Source organism: Cydia pomonella, chromosome 6 (genome assembly GCF_033807575.1).
Source record: "Cydia pomonella isolate Wapato2018A chromosome 6, ilCydPomo1, whole genome shotgun sequence".
Classification (NCBI taxonomy): domain Eukaryota; kingdom Metazoa; phylum Arthropoda; class Insecta; order Lepidoptera; family Tortricidae; genus Cydia; species Cydia pomonella.
Window position 1 is genome coordinate 7,319,301 of NC_084708.1, and position 24,714 is coordinate 7,344,014.

The 24,714-nt window shown below is 36.9% G+C and overlaps 1 protein-coding gene across 1 annotated transcript; it reads left to right on the top strand.

Annotated features, from left to right (window-relative positions):
* The first annotated feature begins 2,537 nt into the window (after positions 1-2,537).
* LOC133518804 (uncharacterized) lies at positions 2,538-6,807 on the top strand. The gene is made up of 4 exons (XM_061852510.1): positions 2,538-2,839; positions 4,188-4,467; positions 4,919-5,270; positions 6,545-6,807. Exons 1-4 carry the CDS (start codon positions 2,573-2,575, stop codon positions 6,561-6,563), a joined length of 918 nt encoding a protein of 305 aa, XP_061708494.1. The 5' UTR covers positions 2,538-2,572; the 3' UTR covers positions 6,564-6,807.
* The last annotated feature ends 17,907 nt before the right edge of the window (positions 6,808-24,714 follow it).

The window sequence follows — 24,714 nt, forward strand, 5'->3', positions numbered from 1 at the left end:
AAAAATACGTGACCTTGGTGATTTTCATCCCTATTTATTTATTTTTCTTTTTTATACGGTTAAATATTACATAAAACAAAAGCTGGATCTTTTATCTTTCTTTAAATATATAATTTATATGTATTGGTATTGCCAAAATTGCAAATGTACGTGTTTTACCAAACCTACTCGTTGGATGGCAGTCAAAAATTTGCATGTCACTGAAAAATACCCTAAGTTTGAAGGTTATTATCTGAAGTACAGACTCGTTGGAGAACTAAATGCTGGTGATATAATAACGTTCTAATAAAGTACGTTCATACAAATAAACAATACCTATGTTATTAACATGACACAGATTTTTACTCCCTTTTGAGTTGCGCAAAGTTTTGAGTTTTGAGAGGCAGATAAATAACAAAATTTCTTAGATGCGAATATCTGTGGGCGTGGAAATGATACAAAGATAAAATATATACCTTACTAAGTTATTACAGTAAACAGTTTTCAGGAATACGTAGCAATTTGACAGTGTTTTTTTTTATCATTATAGACTGTTTTACTCACAAAACATAACTAGTGGTTTTACTAATATTTGGTTTTTTGCAAATTGCAAGTTCACAGTTCGAGACGTGGCACTCGTTTATTTCAATAGGTGCCTAGCGTGCTTATTCCTTCCCCTTTACTTTTTATTACAGCTTATTACATGTACGCGGACACCGATAGACGACAACCACAGTAGGAATCATCAGTTTTAAGAATCTCAACAATCTACAAAAGTTGATTTGAGTATTTGGGAGTCTTAATGAGCCGCGATTGCACGTCCAAAGAGCCGCAGGCGCCTCGCGAGCCGCGGTTTGCCGAGGCCTGAACTAAAATGTAGTACGTATGCCCCATCTAATTCCTACAGTAACGTGAACAAACTGTAACAAATTGGTGCCCTATATACAAGAAGAGAAGACGTGGCAGACCTATGAAGAGATAAAGTGACGACATCACAGGAGTAGCAGGAGCACTTTGACCAAGAGTGGCTCAAGACAGAGAAAACTGGCAAAATTTGGAGGAGACTTTCACCACACAAGGCGATCCATACACCTAAACTATTAAAATAATAACATAATTTAAGACAGAAGTCCATCAGAATAAAAATAATATCTATATACTTACACCTCTATAATTTGTAAGGGATAAATAAAGCTTAAAATAAATAAATAAAATATAACGTGAGCAAGTATCTGCATTGATTATTTCAACTTATGGGTTTTAATCAAAGGACAATCGCTGCACGTCTTTTCCACATTACTCGGAACCATTCATTAGCATCAATTAATTGCTCCCGTCCGACTTTAATTGCGGTGAACCATGCACTGATCATACAGCGATGCTATTTAATGAAATCTTTTACGCAAACAAGTATGGATCATGCATGCATTTACCCCTTGATGCACAAATTTGACACTTTAACAAGTTATTTTTATACGTTAATATAATAGCAAATTATGTTTAGAAAGTGTTAGCATAGTGGAAATTCAAAACATTTACTGTAATCTGTGCAGATTTAGCTTAGCCCGACTTTATTCTAGCAGTCTTTGTATGTATGTAGGAATGTTGGTGTCGTATTTTCCCCAATAGCGTCGAAACTAGGTACCTATGTGAGAGTCTTTATGGCTCCGATGAGCCTATAGTGACATGGGCGACAATTTTAACCGACTTCTAAAAATAGGAAGGCTCTTAACGAAAAAAAAAACAGAGTGGAATATAGTTTTTGTAAACGTTATCATCAGTACTTATTTGTTTACATTTAATGTCGACTTCAACGGTTATAGCCTTAAATTGTCAATCCTGAGACTTGATTTGATGCCTGACAGGTCAGGTGCTTACTCTTACATCTATTTCCTCTGCCAAATCCAAGTAGGTAGATTATAAGATAATGTGGGTGTATTGTATGTATAAGGAAAGTGCTCTGTAACGTAAATAATTTTGAATTTCTATGTATATTGCTCCTGGCTTAAACCTGTAACATTATGTGATGTGAGTCAAGATTCGCCACAAATAAAGAATAACAATCACTGCGCCCCGCACGCAAACGTGTTTACAAAAGGAACAAACCAGGCGTAAGTTAATTCTACACAGCTTTATAACTATATGTAAATAAACTATCTTAATCTCGCAAAAAAAGATAAAAAGGCTCTCACCACATATGAGGCGTGCGTATTATATAGATACATTCCAAGCCGGCATCCGGTTTAAGGGAATAACCAGATGTATACGTGCGTGGACTTTGCAAATTACCGGGCGTGTTATATCACGTTTCGCTCTGCCGCACAGTACGGGTAAGTATCATCTTTTGTTTTGTTTACAGCAACCACAAACACCGAACTACCATAAAACGTAAATACTTTAATTTAAATCAGGAAAAACACAGTTATCGAAGGATATAACATAGATTAATGTATCTCATCAACGATAACGTCATTGTGGGAATCAGACGCACCGCTTCATACGAAACGGTTGAGATGTGACGTCGCACAGAGTCTGCAGAAAAAACTGGTCATATAAATAGGTTGGCGTTGTGGGTCCAGCGCCAGTGATCACAATGGGACGCGTTGGTGAGGTAGCGAGCTTGCTGGCGCTGGTCGCCTTGACCGCGGCTAGTGTGACAGACAACACCCTCGATGGCGGGGAGCGGGTGGTCCTAGTGGCCCCTGTGCTAGCCCCCCCGAGGGACTCCAGGACTCACAGCAACGACCGCGCGCGGCAGTTTCCCGTGCTAGTGCTTCTTGCGCAGCAGAATGTGCCACAAGGCCGCTCTGAGCCTTCAGCCAAATCTTTGGGCGGACCACCCAAGCCGATTTATGTTCAGGTGAATAATGATTATACCTACATACATTGTTATTCTTAGCTTAGCCTATACATAGCTATGACAGCATGGTTAGTGTATGTGGTTCTCGTAAAAAGTGTATATTAAAGAGAATGTTCAGGACAAGGATAAGGTTAAAATTAAGGACAATTCAAATGATTTTTAACACGCTTTTATTAGGTCGACCTGTATGTAACTATGTAATGGAATCTAAGGTAACTAATTTAACCATCTTCCAAGGATCGTAGCGTCATGAAAATTGGCAGCTGTATGCAGTTCTGATGACAATACAATAATATGGTACTGTCAAACTGATCTGATGAAGGAGCCGGAAGATATGAACTGGAACATTGTATCATAGCTGTGTTTGGATTTGTTAGAAAAGTCTTGTAATGAACTTTGACCACGATTAGGTTTCAAGGTCTGATGATGAAGCCGAAAGATAGGCACTAGCATTCCATGATGGAATATCGTATCATAAGCGTGTTTTTTAAGCTATTAATTTATTATTATATATTGGTTAGGTTATGGAGTCATTTGCTTGTAGTTCGTTATAATCCAACCTCATAAATTGGTGTTTTTTGTATTGTTTTTTCTTTATAAGTAGGTTTAACTTCTGGTCCCAAGAATAATTTTGTGATCCAAAAGAAGTTAATTACAAAAAATCTTTTAGGTTCTACTTTTACAATTTATAGTGTTAGAAGTGGTACATGAAAAGCTTTGAGGGATTCCTATAGAACTACTAACTTAACCTTGAAACTTATTAAACTCTTTTGTTTTGTAAGTCTAGACGTAATTGTGAAGCGCTACCTGTTTAACAACATCTCGACCGGTCAGTCAAGTGGCTTCTTCATTATACCGCCTATACTTAAATGTGAACATGTGCAAATAAGTATAACATAGGTATTATAAATATAACTTTGTACACACACATTGCATCAGATTAGTAAGCTAAATATTTTTTCTCAAGAACTTAGTCCTAATGTAAGCCAGAGGCAAATTAAAATTGTAAATAGCTTAAAGCAATGAAAATGACTATGTTTAGAATTTATATAATTTATACTGTACTATGTACCTATATGTTTCGTAAAGAAAGCACCTATACTATTATGAAGAACCTACGTCCGTAGTGATAATTCACAAACCATGGTACATATGTTGTTACAAATAATGAAAGTAAGTAAATATGATTCTTAAAACTAAAGAATAATTCTTAAAGTACCTACTAGTACGAAGTAACTATAAATAAAGAAGAAAGTACCTTGCATTGCAACTATTTGAAACTAAAAGAATACAATTTCTGCAAACTTGAATTCCAACCATGACCCGTATTTATATTTTTCTGCTACAGAAACTAGAAGACCAAAAAGTACAACAAGAAACCACAAAGACTCAAAGTAATCGTCAGAAGCGACACTTGCTAAAGAAAATCCTCTTGGGCCACGGTGGCGGTGGTTACGAGTATGGAGGAGGTGGTTTCAGCATTGGAGGTGGCTACGGAGGCGGCTATGGGGGCGGTGGCGGCTACGGCGGTGGTGGCGGTTACGGAGGCGGTGGCGGCTACGGCGGCGGCGGTGGTTACCAGGAGCCATCCAAGACGATAGTTGTGAAAGTCGTTCATGAGAATCATGGTATGTATTCGTAGTACTGCTTAGGTTTACTCATATTTTGTCAGTTTGTAATCACTGGAGCCTTCAAGGTCTTTATTAGTCATGAGAAAGTAATAAAAGATGGAAGGTATTAACACAGAAATTTGATACTACTGTAGTATCAAATTTTGCAAGACGACATACCATGTGAGGCCGACTTCTCGAATTTGACAGCAAAATTTGACAATTCGTGTATGACATTGCCACTAAATCACAAAAGTACCTATGGTAGTTAGCCTCGTCACTTGCTAATAATCTCAAGTCAAACTACTGTTTGACAAAACTGCCCAGAATAATAAACCGCAATAAATATTAGACCTACTCACCGTAGAAAAAACACTAATATTTTGACACATGTCTATTAACAAATTTACGTATCTACAGACATCCTGTTCTTATGTATATTCTTGCATATTTTCCTTTTTATTTAAAGATCATGGCGGCGGTAATTACGGTCACCACGGTGGTGGCGGTTTCCAAAGTGGCGGCGGCGGTTACGGCGGCGGTGGCGGCTATGGAAGTGGCTACGGCGGCGGTGGCGGCGGTGGTTACGGCGGTGGATACGGCGGCGGCGGCGGCGGCGGTGGTGGCGGCGGCAACGGTGGTGGTGGCGGCGGCGGCTACGGTGGTGACAACCACGCTGGTTTCGGGAATCAAGGAGGCGGCTGCGGAGGTGGTTGTGGGGGAAATGGAGGTGGCTTCCATAGCACCGGCCTTGCCTCTGCCACCGCTACTGCTACTGCTACAGCGACTGCTCACTCTAGCTCTAACTCTTACGGCGGAGGGTATGTATAATTGTACAGTGATACGATAGCTATGTTACCGTTAAAACACGTTCCAAGTGAAAACGCGTTTTCCCTAGTTAAATTTACTTTTCGCAAAGTGCCTTAATGAACAATAGTGACTGATAATATAAAAACTGACAAATCCCAATAAAAACTAGTTTTCACCGTGGCATTACGGGAAACTGGTTTAATAGTGAAAACGCATTTTCACTAATAACGGGTTTTTACGGTAACAGTTATTTACTATTACGAAGTCGATTCAAAAACAAATATATGTATAAACGCGGTTAAATATTTATGCGATAAGTTTTAAATGGAAAAAAATGCAATTGGGTGATATTTAAAAGAAAACATTCTTTAATCATATACTAACTATATTGACCGTTTTTCGATTGCCGATGTCCTCTATTTCAATTATATGTATATAACTGCTCTATAAATGTCAAATTCAAAATGAAATCACAGTACAATAACACGAACCACCACAATCAATTTGTTCTTATGACGTTGTTTTTTTTTCGTTGATTTGAATTTTTTTTCTGTTCTTAATCAGGTTTTATTCAAATGTGTAAACCCGTGACGTTTCGTTTAGTTTCTGATTCTGACGCTAATCGTAGTAAGTCAATTCCCAGTATATGTTACCCATATTATATGCACTCATATTATCCAATTTAGTTGTGTGTCATAACATAAGGTCTTACTTGTTAATACATATTAGTTTGACCTGCGGTGTCTACCGAACTTTAAAGTTCATTGCTCTTACTACCAGAGAGATTTTACAATTTTATATGTGCTTCTCTGTAATGCAGACTATTTTGGATGGACCGGTATTACCTAAGAGTTTCTAGTAGGTACATACTAGTTATTAGCCTCCCTGTTCGCCGACTGACACGGTTTTATGATGCACTTTTTTCTGCGCCGTGCACTTTTTTCGTAAAAGCTAGTGCCTACTTGTTGTACATAGTACGGTAATACTCCCTACTACGTACGGTAGTTTTTGTTTTTAATAAGATAGTTGAACAAGCTCCGTTTATCATAGCGCACAAAAATGAAAATCAGGTTTAGTGGGGTAAGAGAAACGATGGGGCAACAAAAACACTTGTAGTATAATATAAACAGTTTGAGATACTTAAAGATATTAAAAGCTTAATTAAAAGATAATACTTTGGTGTTTATTGTTATTTCCCTGAGCAAAATAAACTATGACCATTTTACCCCACCTTACTCGTATGATATTAATAAGGTTAACATTAAAATATTTTCTTTATTTTCAGGTACGGTAAAAAACGCTAAGTCTGTCTGGACTACAGTCGACATTACTTAGTCAATTGTAATTTGTGAAATAATGATGTGAGACTTGTGAGAGTGATCGTGAGAGAATATAGGAACATTTAAAATGTGAAAAGCAATAGCGGTAGGAGAAGCGAAAGAACATTTTAGTTATGATCGATATCAAGTACCTAGTTTTTGGAGAAGTAAGTAACCAACTATGTTAACAGTTAAGAATTTGTGCAATGATTAAAGACTATGATTTTTATTTGTCTTATCTTTTATTTTTCCATTTTTTCCCTTTCTAGAGCTATAAGATGTAGTGAAGAATTAAACTTTTGTCTTTGTGCGATGCATTACATGTACTTCAACGTGCCAAGTGTTGATGAAACGCAATTTTCATATGCCTTGATACAAGTTCAATATCCAGCCGTAAAATATAATATAAAAAATATGTTTATTGCACAAGAAAGGACACAGAAAAAGTATACAGCGGTTGTTTTTAAAAGTTGGTGCATAACTATATTGACAACAGAGTTTCAAGGAGTCCCCGCACTAGGCTAGGCCTGTATCGCGGGAGACCAGAAGTACATATAAATGTCATGCAAGTCAACGAAAAACTAAAATATATTTTTATATATTAAATATGACATTCAGGTTTATACCTAAGTTGATACATGCAATTTTCAGTATTAAACTATTTATCTAATGCTTCATTATTTATAACTTCGGTTCTATACTACGAGTATATACCTACTTACTAATTATAAAAAACTAAGAACAAATAAATACAATTTTATTTTGTCACCTTTACAATCATTACCTACCTACAAGTACCTATATTCGTCGTAAACACAAGCACGAAAGAGAAAGTAAAAATATAAGCGAAACATAGAAAAGCGAATACCTATGCGAGAAATGGCCTCATATCCTTGCGACTTCCAGCGCTGATCTTCCGATGAGACCATAAAGTGAAAAAAAAGCACTGATACCTTTGCGTCATTAACGCACGGTAAAGTGCCCTTATTTCCTATTAGCTTCTGTCCGCAATGATGATGAAGATGATCGATAAAACTATGCTATGTCCTTCATAAGGCCTTTAACAATCCATGCAAAAAATCACGTGGGTTATCTGGGTGCGTAGACAAGACGCCAATCGGTCACGCTCCGTAGCGTATCGTAGCTAATTATCACTCTTCCATATTAGCGTTAACGATTGGCATCGTGTCTACGCGCCCTGGCCGCGTAGCCAACGTGCATATCTTTCACGCTCCGTGGCGAACGAAACACAACTGTCACAGTCGCACTAATGTGGAAGAGTGATAGAGAGAGATAGCTACGATACGCTACGGAGCGTGAACGATTGTAAGGTTGGCTACGCGGTCTGGTCAGTCCGCGTAGCCAACGTGCGAATCGTTAACGCTCCGCAGCGAACGAAACGCAACTGTCACTGTCGCACTAATTTGGAAGTGATAAAGAGAGATGACTACGATACGCTACGAAGCGCTAACGATTGGCATGTTGGATACGCGGCCAGGTGATCTTAGTGGATTGTGGGCGAATTTCATATACAATCGGTTCGGTCTACAATGTAAATCGGTTCAGCGGTTTAAGAGGTTACAGACAGACAGACAGAGTTACCTACTTTCGCATGTATAACACACACAAAAAAATGTCATAGTATATATACTATTAGTATATAGGCTAGATGATTTTTTTTTGTTAATGGTATGGTTTGTTTTTGGATCAAATGTCTATATGGGACCCATTACATTACAGCAATACAAAAGTCACAAATGATAGTCAAAATCCGACAGTCGTACTTCACTCATGAAACGCTCCTAACGAAATGATAAGTGAACGTGATGTCACGGTCACTGAGAGCCCATCTTGAAGTATGGAAATCAAGAAAATTGCGGTTCTGTCGGTGAAATATTCCGTTTTTCTTTTTAATATATTATTTTAATAATATCCACATTATTGCGATAAATTGCGCATTTACTACATTTTGATATAAAATTCAACATGTGTCATCATCCCTATTACTTAGTAGGGTTAATTAAATGACAATGACCTGCCTGAAACAATGAAACAACATTGTACATGACCAGAGTTCACATCGTATTTCTTACTCAAACCAATAAAAAAATAATGAGATTGATTCCCAGAACGCATAATATAAAGTGGGGCAAATTAAACATGATTAATTCAAACAAAACCACGAACAGGATTTTCCTAGGGCCGATTAGTCGGTCCCATAAATCTTACTATCATTACATTGTAAGTATATACCTACTACGATAGGTAGGTACGCAATAAGATGAGACTTGTATACATGACATGATGATTGAATTTTATACGCCGGCGACGATACAGAAAGTCTCCAAAATTGCGAAACTTATCACTTCTGTAAAAATTCCCAATTTTTTTATAGATATACGAATAAGTTTATTATTTCTCTATAATAGAATATACGATAGAGAAATTATAGTGTGCCAAGCGCCTTAGCAAACCTTTATTAAATTTTATCCATTTGTTCTCCTGACGACCCCCGTCCTACACGTAGTACATAGGCCCTACCCTAATCAACTTTTGACGTTTTGTCAACTTGACAGAGTTAAATTTAAGCTGGAAAATTTTTAAACCTGTAGGGCTAAGATGGTCGGCTCTTTAACATTTCTCACCATGCCTGTCACGTTCTAAAATGCATGTAAGCGCAAAAATGACGGGCATAGTGACAAGTGATAAAAATAGAACCGCTGGTCGTCAGGAGATTAAAACAAACACAAATAACATAATTTTTAAGAAAAAAAACCGACTTCAATGAGGGAGACCGGTGAAAGAATGATTATTGTTGATTTTAGATTTCATGCAAATGAAATTAAAAAGACAGCGTCCTACTCCTAATTATGTAGAAAAGGAAGTAACATGTTTTTTTTGTCTTGATATATTTCAGATTTGCCCTATGGTTGACTGGTTTACCAATACCAATACCCGCAATAGGGTTTTCGACTGTATTTAAGATAAATTATTTCACACCATACATGAAATAAAGCACCAGATAATTATTAAAAAACTAAATAGGATAGAAATTTAAAATGTGCCTTGAAAACCTAACTGCTTGGCAAAGAGAACAAATTGCCAAACGTGAACTATGCATCATTGAAGAGTTCCGTTTTGTTCATCATCAGCAGTTCCACTTCATGAAATGTCACTTCTACAAATGTAAATACCTACTTGATTTGTTAATGAAAATACTAAGATCACTATATACATATGCCTTTAATATTTGAGGAGTTCCCTCGAGTCCTCATGGACCCCATCGTCAAAACTCAAACTTGACAAAAATTTGTCTTGAAAATCTAATTGTCGTTGAAGAGTACTATTCTGATCATCATCAGCAGTTCCACTTCATCAAATGTCACTTTTTTAAATGTAAATGCTTGATTTGTTAAAGAAAATACAAAAATCACTATATGCATGCCTTTCATTTGTCAACGCCATAATTCTCAAAAAAAACTTACTTTTTGGAAACATTCTTCAACGCACATTCATGTGCGTGCGTGCACATACTTGATTACCAATCGCAATAAAAATTACTAGTAGGTAATATCTATCTATATCTAGGTATAATTGTTGACCTCATGCCATCGAACTTTGCACTCCAAAAAAACACTGTATCTAACCCTCAAATTGATTATGGATCGAGCGTAAGCGGACATACTTTCATTTGCCCGGATCGTAATTCTTAACCGATTCCCGTGAAATTTTGTGAGCAGTTTCGATGATTAAATTGTTTGTTGTCGATTCACTTTATGAAAATTATTCAAAATGCCTCTATTTTGAATAATTTTCATAAAGTGAATCGACAACAAACAATTTAATCATCGAAATTATATATTATAATCGTTTATTGAGTTGTAAGCGATACTCGCGAGATTTGCAGCTCATCTCTGTGAGCCACTCCTTTATTTATAAGTTAAAGAGTGAGAGTGCATTATTTATTCTGAATATGCTCAGGAATAAAGCATAGTGACAAAGCGCGCTGAGATTGAAGCCGGGCTAAAAATGTAATTTATTGTGGGTTAAAAAAAAAACACGATAAAACAGAATTCACCGAGTTTTCAATGGATACCAAATTTCCATATAAGCGCCTGTTAATCATAAATATACATTACCTCGCGGACATGACTTCGTACTCACGTCAGGCGTTGGAATTACATTGTGTACTTACTTCTTTACTTTATTTCCATGTTTTTTTAGGGTTCCGTAGTCAACTAGGAACCCTTATAGTTTCGCCATGTCCGTCTGTCTTTCTGTCTGTCCGAGGCTTTGCTCCGTGGTCGTTAGTGCTAGAAAGCTGAAATTTAACATGGATATATAAATCAATAAAGCCGACAAAGTCGTATAATAAAATCTAAAAAAATTTTTTTTAGGGTACCTCCCCTACAAGTAAAAGTGGGTGGTGGGTGAATTATCTTTTTTACTTCAACCCTACAGTGTGGGATATCGTTGGAAAAGTCTTTCAAAACTACTAAAGGTCATCAACAAATATTTTTTGATAAAGTGAATATATTCGGAGATAATCGCTCCGAAAGAAAAAAATATTTATAAAACGTTCTAGGCGCGATATCACATTGCCTTTTCTATTTTAGCTTATGCATATTGGCCTTAAAAAATGTGTCGTATGTCTGAAGCCTAGAAAAGGCCTTAAATGATTAGTTTCATTTCATTGTATTTTGAATAGTGTGTCTGACCAGGCAATATTTGCTGTTGTGTATATATAGGTTTTTGTTTGTGAGCGATAAGAGGACAAAATATGGCTTGATTTGCGCCATAACATGAGTCAACAAGATTTTACTAGTCTAATGAAACATTACCGTTAGTGAATTTTTGTGCAACTACCTATGTAACTATGTATGTCTCATGGTCTTTGTTTCTTAATATGACCTAAGCCTCATAATTAAGTAACCAAGACAATTATGCAGAACGCTAAGATCACGCTTAGAGATAGCTTGTGAGTAATACTTCACATGATTATTAAAAATCCCCCATTGCCTTCTACTATGCGTATTTTTTAATTTGTAATAAATAAAATAAGATCTAATAAGAAGTCTGTGTACCTACTTGTGTAATTATATACCAAATTTCAACTTTCTAGGACTTCAGAAAGTACCCTAAGAATTTTCATGATCATCAGTTAGTGAGTCAGTGACGAAATCGGAGTTTTTTAGATATCAATAAAATTTAAAGTATAATAAGAGCTATGCAATAATCCAAACCCAAGTTGTGAGGGTTCAAAAAAACGACGAAGTCCTTTGCGAAAAGGTAGTGTCCTTGCGCTTCGCTTAGCTCGTCTTGGCGGGGGTACTACCGTGCCCCCAGATATGAAATAATGTAAAAAGCCAAATAGGATTATCATTTGTGATTAGTCATTTATGCCACCCAATTAAAAATATTTTAATGGTACATTGGACCTGAAGACTGAACGTGTCAAAATTAACTTCTTTTTTATTTCTTTAGAAATATATTAACCGGCCGAATTTGGTCCCTAATTATATTTTTGGGTATTAAAGTCTACACAAGTGGGATTCTGAATACAAAGCACTTTTAACACAGCCTTGTGCCTCGGAAGGGATTAAAATTCAAACAAATTAGTAAAATATAGTCTTCGATAATTCTCTAATACGCCAATTAACTAAAAAAAATGATTGGTGTTTTATTTACTTGAGATATTTGAAGATAAATACGCGCATTACCCGTACTTGACGAGTCTGACACCTATTCAAACAGCCGTCATGCTTTGATCGAACACAATTAATTTAATTGGTAGTCGTGATGTACTCGCTAGGGATGCAAAAAAATAGGACAAGTGTGAATCTGCATTAAGCATGGCGGAATAAATGTAATATTAATATTTTAAATTTTGTAGTTAAATTTTTACGTATGTATTTATAAAAAGAAGCATGGGTATTTCGATGTTTGCCTACCTGTGTCCATAGATGGAGGCGGCCTACGTAAAGTTCCTGGTGCAATGTTTTGATGATAGTCAGAGTCACATTACACCAATAGACAGGTAGGATAGGTTCGTTTAGTTTGCTCGAAATGCCCGAACTGCCCAGGCAAACTCGAGAAATACATCGACTCAGGGAACGAGACAATGATTTTCACGTTTCACGACATGCTTGGGAATTTCATCATCTGCCTAATTTTACGATCAGCAATATATACATAAAAAGATTATTTGGAGCAATGCAACCTTTTTTATTGGCAATATTAAATGTTATTTTACCTTATTACTAGGTAACTCATATATTAATTGTACATTTCGATGCTAGTGCGGAAAGTATGTCATTACTTCACGAGTACGGTGGTAGACTCGGGATGACTGAAGAATGATATTTCCGCACGTGTATCGAACGACGTTTTTTACAGTTGCGAAAAAATAAGAAAAACAACAAGTATTTTTTATGCATGTTCTATAAGACAGAAACAATTGTAAATATTAAACATTGTGCTATTACCTAAGTATCGTTATTTACGATTATTTGTGTATCGTATATTTAAATTGTATAAAAAAAGTGGCTGTGACATACGGACGGACAGACAGACAGACATGACGAATCCATAAGGGTTCCGTTTTTTGCCATTTGGCTACGGAACCCTAATAATATCGAATGTTGCCTTTGGAAACTTAAAACATGCTTGCAGTAAGAAAAAAGCGGCCTAGTGCAAGTCGGACTCGCCCATGAAAGGTTCCGTAGCAGCGTAACAGGTTATAAATCGTAATTTATGACGTAAGTATTAAAAAAAACTACTTCCTAGATCTCGTTCAAACCAATTTTCGGTGGAAGTTTGCATGATAAATTGATAATGTATATTATATGTTTTTTTAGTTTTATCATTCTCTTATTTTAGAAGTTATAGGGGGGGGGGGGGGGCACACATTTTACCACTTTGGAAGTGTCTCTCGCGCAAACTATTCAGTTTAGAAAAAAATGATATTATAAACCTCAATATCATTTTTGAAGACCTATCCATAGATACCCCACACGTATGGGGAACCCCCAAAATTTATTGTTTCGTATTTTTGTCTGTTTTTGTGTGAAAATCTTAATGCGGTTCACAGAATACATCTACTTACCAAGTTTCAACAGTATAGTTCTTATAGTTTCGGAAAAAAGTAGCTGTGACATACGGACGGACAAACAGACAGACAGACATGACGAATCCATAAGGGTTCCGTTTTTTGCCAGTTGGCTACGTAACCCTAAAAACGCCTCTACTTTGACGGCAGCTATTCAGTTCCATTCAGACAACTTATTAAGAACGGTTTTTCAATATTCAATATTAAAAAATAAACGTGTTGTAATGATGAAGGGGTAAGCAATAAAATATGAAAAATGTATATTTTTATTATTCTTACATTAACTGTAGGTTTTTATGTTCATTGCGGCTTTTAAAGGAAACTAACATTAACACTCATCAATAAGTAGTAATGAATTGGAACAAATATAATTTCAAAAAAATTTGAAAAGTGAAAAGCACTACTTCGCGAAAACCAACTTTCCGCACGTTAAACAGCTACGTAACGTAGCACTTTTTGAGCAACTGTATTAAAAAACTATTTTTGAACTAATTCCCGTTTTCCGAGTATATGGTACCTATGTCTAATTGTAGGGCAGGGCCTAAAGGTCTATATTTCTTAATAAGGAACGGTTATGAATATGATCTGCCCTTCAAGTTCTAGCGCAAACCTAATATTTTACGGATTATACGGATTATAGTTTATGAGTTGTCATTAGACTACCTAGTCTCCATTTTTAAATTACAAAGGATGAGAGGGATTTCAAAAAAATCTTTACATGGGATGGCCGGGTAACAATGCCCAACCAAATTAACATTACGCAATGTTTGAAAAACCCCAATTGAATTATCTATTAAAAAACAAAAGGTTAGCGTAAAGGTTAAGAACAGAACTCTAAAATAACGATGGGGATTCGTGTAAAAATGGTAGGTATTGGCATGTATTGGTCAGATCGGACAACAAGATGACTCATGTTGTGAAGACAACATACCGTGAGTTTTTTTTTTGCTGATAACGTTTAAAATACTTAACTATTTATTTAAGAAACAGCTTATATAAAAGTACATTTATAGTTTTTTTACAGTTGCATCTAGTTTTTTGTCACCTATTAATTAAGCGTCGAAGGTATAGGTGAATTAGGAAAAAAGTGATCTCCGATAAAATTTGCGACGCCTGCCCCTCTTAGCTAAAGCTACAATTTTTGCATAAGCTAGGGATAACTTTAAAGCGCTGGTGGCCTAGCAGCAAGAACGAGCGCTTTGCAGTCCGGAGGTCGCAGGTTCAAACCCCGGCTCGTACCAATACCAAAGTTCCAGTATCTGGATTACTACAATTTAATTTGTAAAGATAATGACAAAAACTAGGGCGAAATATTTTTAATAATAATATAGGCCTAAGTAATACATACTAGTGTACTAGTAGAATTGGTCATGTGAAGCGCTGGTGGCCTAGCGGTAAGAGCGCGCGACTTGCAATGCGAAAGTCGCGGGTTCAAAGTACTCAAACCTCGGCTCGTACCAATGAGTTTTTGGAACTTTTGTACGAAATATCATTGGATATTTACTAGTCGCTTTTCGGGGAAGGAAAACATCCAGAGGAAACCGGACTAATCCTAATAAGGCCTAGTTTACTCTCTGGGTTGGAAGGTCAGATGGCAGTCGCTTTCGTACAAACTAGTCCCTACGCCAAATCTTGGGATTAGTTTCCAAGCGGAGCCCGGGCTCCCATGAGCCGTGGCAAAGTGCCGGTACAACACGAGGAAGATGAAGCTAGGGATAGCTTTGGGAAAAATGAACATACCAGCTACAATGATAGGTTAAATCTCTCATAAACGTTGCGTCAGTGTTAGGTAGTTATACATATTGAATTATTGATATGTTCAGATGGTAGCGACCCTAGGGTTCATGGGCGAAATCAACAGAAGACCGGGTACCTACTGAGAGCCGGAGCGACTGCCTTGTTAACAGTTATGAAACTAGTAATCAAAAATTTTAAGAGATCTAACGCAAAAACAGGATTTTGCATTTTATTGCATACTTCTGCTTTTCAAATTAAACTTATGGTTTCTAATAAACATTTATTCAGAAAATAGGCCACAGGGGTACTTTAAAAAAAAATCAAACAGATACAACATTTGTGCTTGTATTTTACATTAAAGACGGCATAGCGCCACATAAACGCGACAACATAATCTTCATAAGAAGTACCTATGCCTAACTACAAATTACAAACTTAAATTTAAATTTTACTTATGGAAGGTAGAGGCAAGAAACAGAATCTCCATATACCAAAAAGTGTCCGACAAAAACCATAAATAGGTGGCGCTACAATACCTAGAATACTTTAGAAAATCTAATCATAGACAGCGCACTTAATATTCTACGTCTATATAATGTACGTGCTGCGTACACTATTCCCCCCTTATTCATAAACGTCTACTAAATTTAACAAGCCGCTAATAATCGGACCGGATAAGGGAGTTCATCTTTAATTTATCCGAAAATAATATTTTTACGTGCCCTATTAACTATTTTGTTAGGTTTTGGAAAAATACTGATGCTGCTGCTCATATATAACTATTAGAGTAATGAATAGCATGAGAGGTCAATGTCACAATGCTACTTTTTAGGGTTCCGTAGCCAAATGGCAAAAAACGGAACCCTTATGGATTCGTCATGTCTGTCTGTCTGTCTGTCTGTCTGTCCGTCCGTATGTCACAGTCACTTTTTTCCGAAAGTATATTAACTATACTGTTGAAACTTGGTAAGTAGATGTATTCTGTGAACCGCATTAAGATTAGAACACACAAAAATAGAAAAAAAAAAACAATAAATTTTGGGGGTTCCCCGTACTTAGAACTGAAACTCAATTTTTTTATAATCAAACACATACGGGTGGGGTATCTATGGATAGGTCTTCAAAAATGATATTGAAGTTTCTAATATTTTTTTTATCTAAAGTGAATAGTTTGCGCGAGAGATACTTCCAAAGTGGTAAAATGTGTGTGTGTCCCCCGCCCCCCCTGTAATTTCTAAAATAAGAGAATGATAAAACTACAAAAATTATATGATGTACATTACCATGCAAACTTCCACCGAAAATTGGTTTGAACGAGATCTAGTAAGTAGTTTTTTTTAATACGTCATAAATGGTACGGAACCCTTCATGTGCGAGTCCGACTCGCACTTGGCCGCTTTTGTATTACTGCCCAGATAAACAGGTAGGTTCGGAACCTACCTCATCAGAACATTTCAGAATCATTATAAAGGTATAACACAAATAGAACAAAACGAGTAGGTATCCTTTTTTAATTTTCATTCTTTTATTTTTAATTATTTGTGTTTTTAACAAATCTGGTTCAAATTCATATTATAATCAGAATACGCTTCTTGAACTCTTTACCGCTCAGCTACCTGTACTAGAATTTTGTTCAGTTTTGCAAAATACTATCATATTGATGATGATGTCCTCCCAGGTGCATCCGTCGGCGGCGACATCCTGACAAGATTTTTTTATTATTAATATAGTTTGTAAAGATTCTTTATTAACTATTACGTGCATGGGCGTGAGCGTGACTTGCAAATCCAAATTTGGTTTTGGAAGTTCAGCTGCAGGTGAGTTGTATGTATGGGCCAATTTTTTCGGAGCTGACGTTTGGCGTCAAGATCTTCAAGCCGGGTGCGGGTGAGGTTGAATATCATTTTATAATGTAGGTAGGAGCATCTATGATCAAACTATGTGAAACATCATCATCTTCCTCGCGTGATCCCGGTATTTTGCCACGGCTCATGGGAGCCTGAGTTCTGCTTGCCAACTAATCCCCAGAATTATCGTAGGCACTAGTTTTTACGAAAGCTACTGCCATCTGACCTTTCAACCCAGAGGGTAAACTAGGCCATAATGGGATTAATCCGGTTTTCTCGCGATGTTTTCCTTCACCGAAATGCGACTGGTAAATATCAAATGATAATTTCGTACATAATAAGTTCCGAAAAACTCATTGGTACGAGCCGGGGTTTGATCCTGCTACCTCCGGATTGTAAGTCGCACGCTCTTACCGCTAGGCCACCAGCGCTTTATATATGTAAAATATAAACGTAGTTAATTCTCAAAGACATTATACAAGCAATATGCTCAGCCACTAGTACTAGCCGACTAGGTAGCCAACAAAATGAACCGAACAGTTAAAGACGGTCTTTTGTGTGTACCTAGGTTTCAGCCGATTTACACCCATTTTTTTTTACAATCCCTTGTTCATCTACCAGGTGGTCTTAACACTGAAATTAAATTAAATATAGCAATATAAAGGTACTTGTGTGGTCTCGTATCAAGAAACCGGTGTAAACGATTGATCCTTCACCCTATACTCGTAGTTATCTGGAACGTCAGTAGGTAAAGTCTGCGTGCGCACTTAACTGACCCTAACTCCCTAGGTCGTAGCTATTGTTAACCTGACGCAATTATCCGATATAAGTGCGTCACGATATTTAATTTGAAAGAAAAAAAAAGTATTTAATAGGGAGTATTACATTACTGCAATGTTCTGCCGCTAGAGTGCAGCACTAGCACCTATCGTAAGCCACAGAGTAACTTATACATATAGGTACCTACCTTAAAGTGTTTTGACAACTTTTCACAGATAGGCGAAAATCAAAATTTAGTTATCTGCCTCTTCGTCGCCCGACTGTTCAAGAGAGAGAGGTTGGATAACGAAATTTCAATTTTCTTGTTTCGCGGTAGACCCTCAGATTGTAATGGATTGGTAGTGGCGCCCCCTACGGAAAGTTTCGCGTAATATTCCCTATTTAAAAGAAAAAAAAAATCTTTCCGTCTCCGGGTTTAACGGTCGGGATTAAACGTCATCTTAGCTTAGTCGGTAGTGACCCTGCCTAGCAGGAGGTCCCGGATTAGAATCCCGGTAGAGACGTTTATTTTTGTATTTATCATGATATTTGTGCCTGAGTTATGGTTGTTATCTATTTACCTAAGTATATAAAATACATATATAAGTATACTGTAATCGTCGCCTATATATCATATATCATAATTAGAATAAGTAAACTGAATTGGACTGTGTATCTCGGTAAGGACTGTCGTGGAGGAAAATGCATGTTTTATGTGTAAGTTAGTTTTAATAGAACCTTATGTACATTTTACTCTATTTGTTTTCCTAATAAATAAAATAAAATATTTTATTTTTATTTATTAATAAAACTTAAATCTATTATTACAGGTTTAGCCTAATGCGATAGATAAGCGACAAACCAATAATCAGAGTTATTGACTATATAATTATAAACTTAACCTAATGTTAAGATTCAGACTGCCCTCAGCTGGTCTCACAGCTGGAACGCCTCCTCATCCCTTCTCTGTCCGTCGCAAAGTTCAATTTTAGGCCTCGTAATCGCGACTTACTTGCGGCTCCTAAAGCGCGCACGAAGGCGTACAGGCAATCACCACTGGTTCGTGCTTTGCACTACATCAACGCACTTCTCCAGTCGGCTCCAGACTGCGATCTTTTTGCCAGTAATTTGAGGCAAATTTGTGAGCAATGCAAAAACCATTGTGAGGCAATGGATGACCGTCCGTCCTCAGTTAGGTAGTTATTAAGGTTCTCCTGTGTTTTGTAATTCTATTTTTCATGTATAACACAATTTAATGAGTACATTTTTGCACGGATATATAACTTAAAATAATATTGACCTACTTAGTCCCAGATTGTATTCTGTACCTGATGTGTATGCATTTATATACTTTCTGTCCTAAATTTCGCAGTGCATTAGTATATACTGTAATGCTGTGTAATTTTGTTGTTAAAATAAAATAAAAAATAAAAAATAAAAATGTTATCATTGCAGCCTTTGTGAGATCATTCAGAGAGCACGTAAATATATCCAACTTCAACGCAACTTCAAATATATAGTCTGTGCGGAATATACTCGTAATATACTGAACAAACCAATGTATGTATACTTGACAAACGTGAATTATAATAACACAAGTGCGTAATATAACTGGAACTTGTAACTTTAATTTGCACACAATTTCTACGAAATGAAAGCTAAACCTAATAATTGGTAACCGCTATAATAAGGAAGCGCTAGTATTTAAATTATATTGCTCTTACTTTTAGAACCCGCATTTTAATGAAATACGAGATAACAGTTTTATAATTAAATTAATTAAATACACTGTTAATGTCTTCATCCGCTTATTGCTGTGGATACGACCATCACTTGTCACAAGTTACACTAATGTGCAACACATAACTCATGTCGAACCTGCACCTCCTGTGTAACCTGGAAAAAACGTTATCGCTGGTAAAATCGACTGCGATAAGCCGAGACGCAAGGAGCCCAATGAGGTGGACAGACCAAATTCGCACAGCCCTGGATGTAACGTTCCATGATGCCCTAGATTCGGCGACAGACAAAAAGAAGTGTCGGCATATTGTCAAAGAGAAAATGTTCCCTAGAAGTGGCCACGACCCTCAGTGATGAGGAAACCGATGCAAGGATCATCATGTTTTAAGATGCCTTTCGGATACCAACTGCAGCTGCATTACTATCGTGGTATTGACGCGGGCGCTGTCACTGTTCATTTTCTTGATAAAATGAGTGACGGATTGAACGTGGCTCATTCAAGAAAATTTAAGTCACGTTCAATGCTTCACTCATATTATCAAGGAAATTGACAATCAGCCCGATTCAAGCTTTAACATACGTCAAACATTTGGTAAAGATAGATATATCAGTGTCAAAAGTGACGTTTTCTCTAACAACTTTTCCATCAACTTTCAATTCATATCTTTTGACGTATCTTAAAGTTCGAATCGGGCCGAATGACAGCGACCGAGCCTACGTGCCGTTGGCAGTAAGTATATGTAGCCCCAACAACAATGCAGGCAGTTGCCATCCGAATGTCACCTTAATCCGCAGCAATAGTCACAAAATCAAAACACGACTGCTGCACATAGGACAGTGGCAAATCGATGATGCGGTCAACGTTCGGGTCGATGCACTGTTCCGGCCTTGCGGCGGCCTTGATCACTTGTTACGACCAACTTGACACAAACCACTCGTGGATGACGAGCGTGTGCATGAAGCTTGACACAGTGACGCAAGCCCTGGACGGTGCCGACGGTGGCAGAAGTTAACGCCGTCAACGTTCGGGTCGATACACTGTTCCGGCCTTGCGATGGCCATGATCACCTATTTCTATCAACTTGACACTAGCCTCTTAGATGACATGCGTGTAGATGAAGCTCAGCACAGTGACGCAAGCGTGGTAAAACGTGACCATCTCAAAACCCTGGCGGTGCACACGAAGTAAAAAGAACGGAATGTCTTGTCACAGATCATATAATGTCTTGGGGTGTAATGAGCCGGCAACTTGCAAACCGATTAGCGAAGAAAAACAGAACGGACGCCCTTTGCTTCATCTAGGCTATATAGGCTCTTATGTCAAGTATGTTTTAGTTATAATACTTATAATATCCTCGTAAATAGAAAAGTCTTTACCAAATATATCCTTCACAAGTTGCCAAGGCGTCAAATGCATGCTTAGATATTTTAAACGCTTTCGACGGGACAGTTATTTCAATGCCGACTGTACTTTTGTGTTGCTTATAAAATCTGCGGAAAGGTCTCTGACTCAAGCAGCTATTTCAATAAGGCCTAAGAGCCGTAGAAAGCCTGGATTTCCGCTCATAATATTGTTACAGGGACAACCATTCAATGGTCAAGTACTACTTTCTCGCGCTTTCAATGCAATTCCATTAAACATTTATGGGACATAATATACTTTATAGATAGATGGGACGACGTTAGCTGCCACTTAATTTTGATTTAAGCTTTATCATTTTTAATTTTTTTAACTTACCTACTGTTTTTTCTAGGGTTTATGTACTTATTCATAGGTACTCGTAATTTAAGCATTCTTTTTACGATATTATGTCTCAGATATGTTGTGGATTATTATAAACCCCGATTTAAACTTTCACGATTTTTACACATTATTAACTAATATAAACGGGACTTAATCGTGTATTAAGTTTTAAATTTACCTCCGATGTTTCGAGGAAGGAGTAAATGCTCAGCCACAGCAGACTTTTTCACCTGACGATTTTTGGCAGCTTAGTTTTTTAAGGAACATATCACAGCTGTCAAAAATCGTCAGATGAACAACTCTGCTGTGGCTGAGCATTTACTGTAGTCAGGACCAAACCACTGGATCGAGCTGCAGAACCCTAAAATCCTTTCTACGGATCGCCATTTTTACAGCAGAAAAGTGCATTAAGCCATTGAAATCAAAAAACATTGCAATTTCAATCGGGACGCACATGGAATCCAGTCATTAAGTATTTATAAGCGAGAACGAATATCGACAGTCGAAAATTCGAATATCGTTAGTATTGTGTGTCGACAGAGTAACATGCCTAGTGCGCAAAATGTTCAAGTCAATAAACAAGACCAAGTGCGGGTAGTTCGAAAAACTCGCGCGGCTAGAAGATGTTAATGTGAACTGTAGCCAGTCTTCTCCGAGACCACGAGGACAACGCCGTCCACGAATCGTCGGAGGTAAATTTAAAACTTAATACACGATTAAGTCCAGTTTATATTAGTCAATAAAATTATAAACCCCGCTATCAAACAAACCATTGGCAGTTGTACGACTTGTACGTAAATGTTGACACAAATACGAAAAACCCAAATTGCAAATTTATGTTTGTTTGTTTTTTAAATCAGTGTTATTTATATCGCAGCAGTTTTGAAATATACTACTTATTTCCCTGTAATATTGCATCCTTATACATAAATATAATAAAGTAGAGACATATTTGTGTTTTATAAATGGACAGCGATCCATCTGTACCTAGAATTGAAGTTAGTAAACTATGTATTAGATTTTATAATATTTTCTTAAGAATAATATTGTCATTTGCCTCGATTTTGCTGGCTCGATTACTGGGTCTAACTATTAGGCATATTATACTTCAAGAGCGGGCGAACACAGAAAATTAGAACGAAAAATAAACTTAGATTTTACCTATTATCTCAATTCCTACTCTGAAAATATACTCCAGGTTTAAATTTTGCTCGTCAGTTCCCTCGACTATATCACTAGCTATTTTATACTAAAATTATACTGCTATGATATACACGGTAACAATACATACAACTGAAAAAAAAATAGGACATATTCCCGTGATTATTTTCTATATCAAGCCAACTTTAACATTTTATGGCGTTGATTAGTCTGCCCTTGCAAATACAATTTTGCGTTAGCCTTAGTTTTGGTTAAGACTGAGGTACTTTGAGTCCTCTTCCTTAAGACTCGGCTCAGTTTTGCAGACTCTAGACATTTAGTCGAAACTCGAGTCCTTATCAAGACCTAAGTCTTTTGTAAAGACTTGAGCCATTTAAAGACAACTCTCAAATTATGTACAAAAGTTTTCTAAAAGGCATTGTCTCCACATTTAATTCATGGATTATGCACAAATCATTAAAAATGTCAATTTTCCTTTGTTATTCGTAGATAAAACCTATTTTCTTAAACGAAGTCTTTATTCGAAGACTCGAGTCCTTTTAAGTTACATTTAAAAAACTCAACAGTGGACTATCGACTCGGAAGTTTTTTAAGCGCAGAGTCGCGTGGGGGCTTAACTATCAGGAAGAATGATATATTCATATTATTTATGTAAGAACATTATTCACCATTAATAATGTACATTATAATTGAATTGTAATCACGCTCAGCATGCAAAGATAATATCGTGCGAATTTCCAACTCATGATTCCGTACTTGCGATCCCTGCTTGAGACTCTCGTCACGTCTTGATTTGCGTCGAACATTGATGGATTAAAGCTTGTAAAATATACTTTTTAATGCGCATCTAATGCAACAGTGGCGCGACGTTCACGTCAAAATCATGTAGATACCCAGATTTTTGACATTTGTAGCAGCAATGTCGCGCCGCAATGCTGCAGGTGCACTGGTACAGTCTAAATCCGAATGGTACCTTTACAATACAACAATATAATACAAATCTTTATTGTATAGGTAAGTACTTTATAATAATAGAAGAAAATGATTTAGAAATTTAATACAGCAACACCACTAGGTAAACAACAAGCGGTATTCATAAGTCGTAGTGTATACATAAACATTTCATTGCTAATTCTATCTGATAATCTGATTCCAAGAACTTGTAAGTGCACTTTCTTGGGAGAATGGCCAACAATTTAATGCCAACCTTACTAGGATCAGCTTTACTAGACTGGTCCTTATTAGAATCAGCGATTGTCAATGGAGGCTATCTCGAGTAATCTTTGCTAGGCAATAACTTGACTTACCTAATTCGATTCTAAGCCTAAATATGTAGTTGGTTCATAATTCACGTAGGTGCTTAATGAAACGGGGCTTGCTTAGCAAATTTATTGTTAATATCGAAATTACGATAATTTAATCTTGTTTAAATTTTTCGGAATATTCTGACAACAATACGTGTACCTTCTTCGTCAGTAAGCAGTCCGGCAACACTTATATGCCTGTTTTTTTATTAGCCTTACTTAAGTATATTGAGTGTGGAATTAAAAGGAGGAAAATCTCTTATGGCAGAACTATTGCAAAAGTGACCAGCTTTCAGATTTAAATAATAGTTCCTAATCTCTCCGGTGGCGTTAGGTAGGCTCATAGATTACATGAACCATAGGGGTATAATAACATAGAGATGAAATGGGGGAGGGGCAACAAATTACCCGACCAAATTGCGTAGGTTGTTTGTGGTATGTTGTCAGGAATATTAAAACTTCTTTTTAATTTTGTCGCATTGAGTATGTCCTGCCCGTCACGGGGCAGGCGTATAGCACATCTATATAAATACTAGGTCTATGACATTTTATTGCGGTGTATTGTGGCGCCGCCTATTTAATGCTTTTTGATGGACACTTTTCATTCATAGAGATTTTCCTCCTTTTATTCCACATTTCATACTTACTTAGTATCCCACTGGTGGACAAAGGCTTCGCCTCGTTTTCTTCACTCGACCCTGTCGTTGGCATTTTTCCACCATTTCGGGTAGAATAG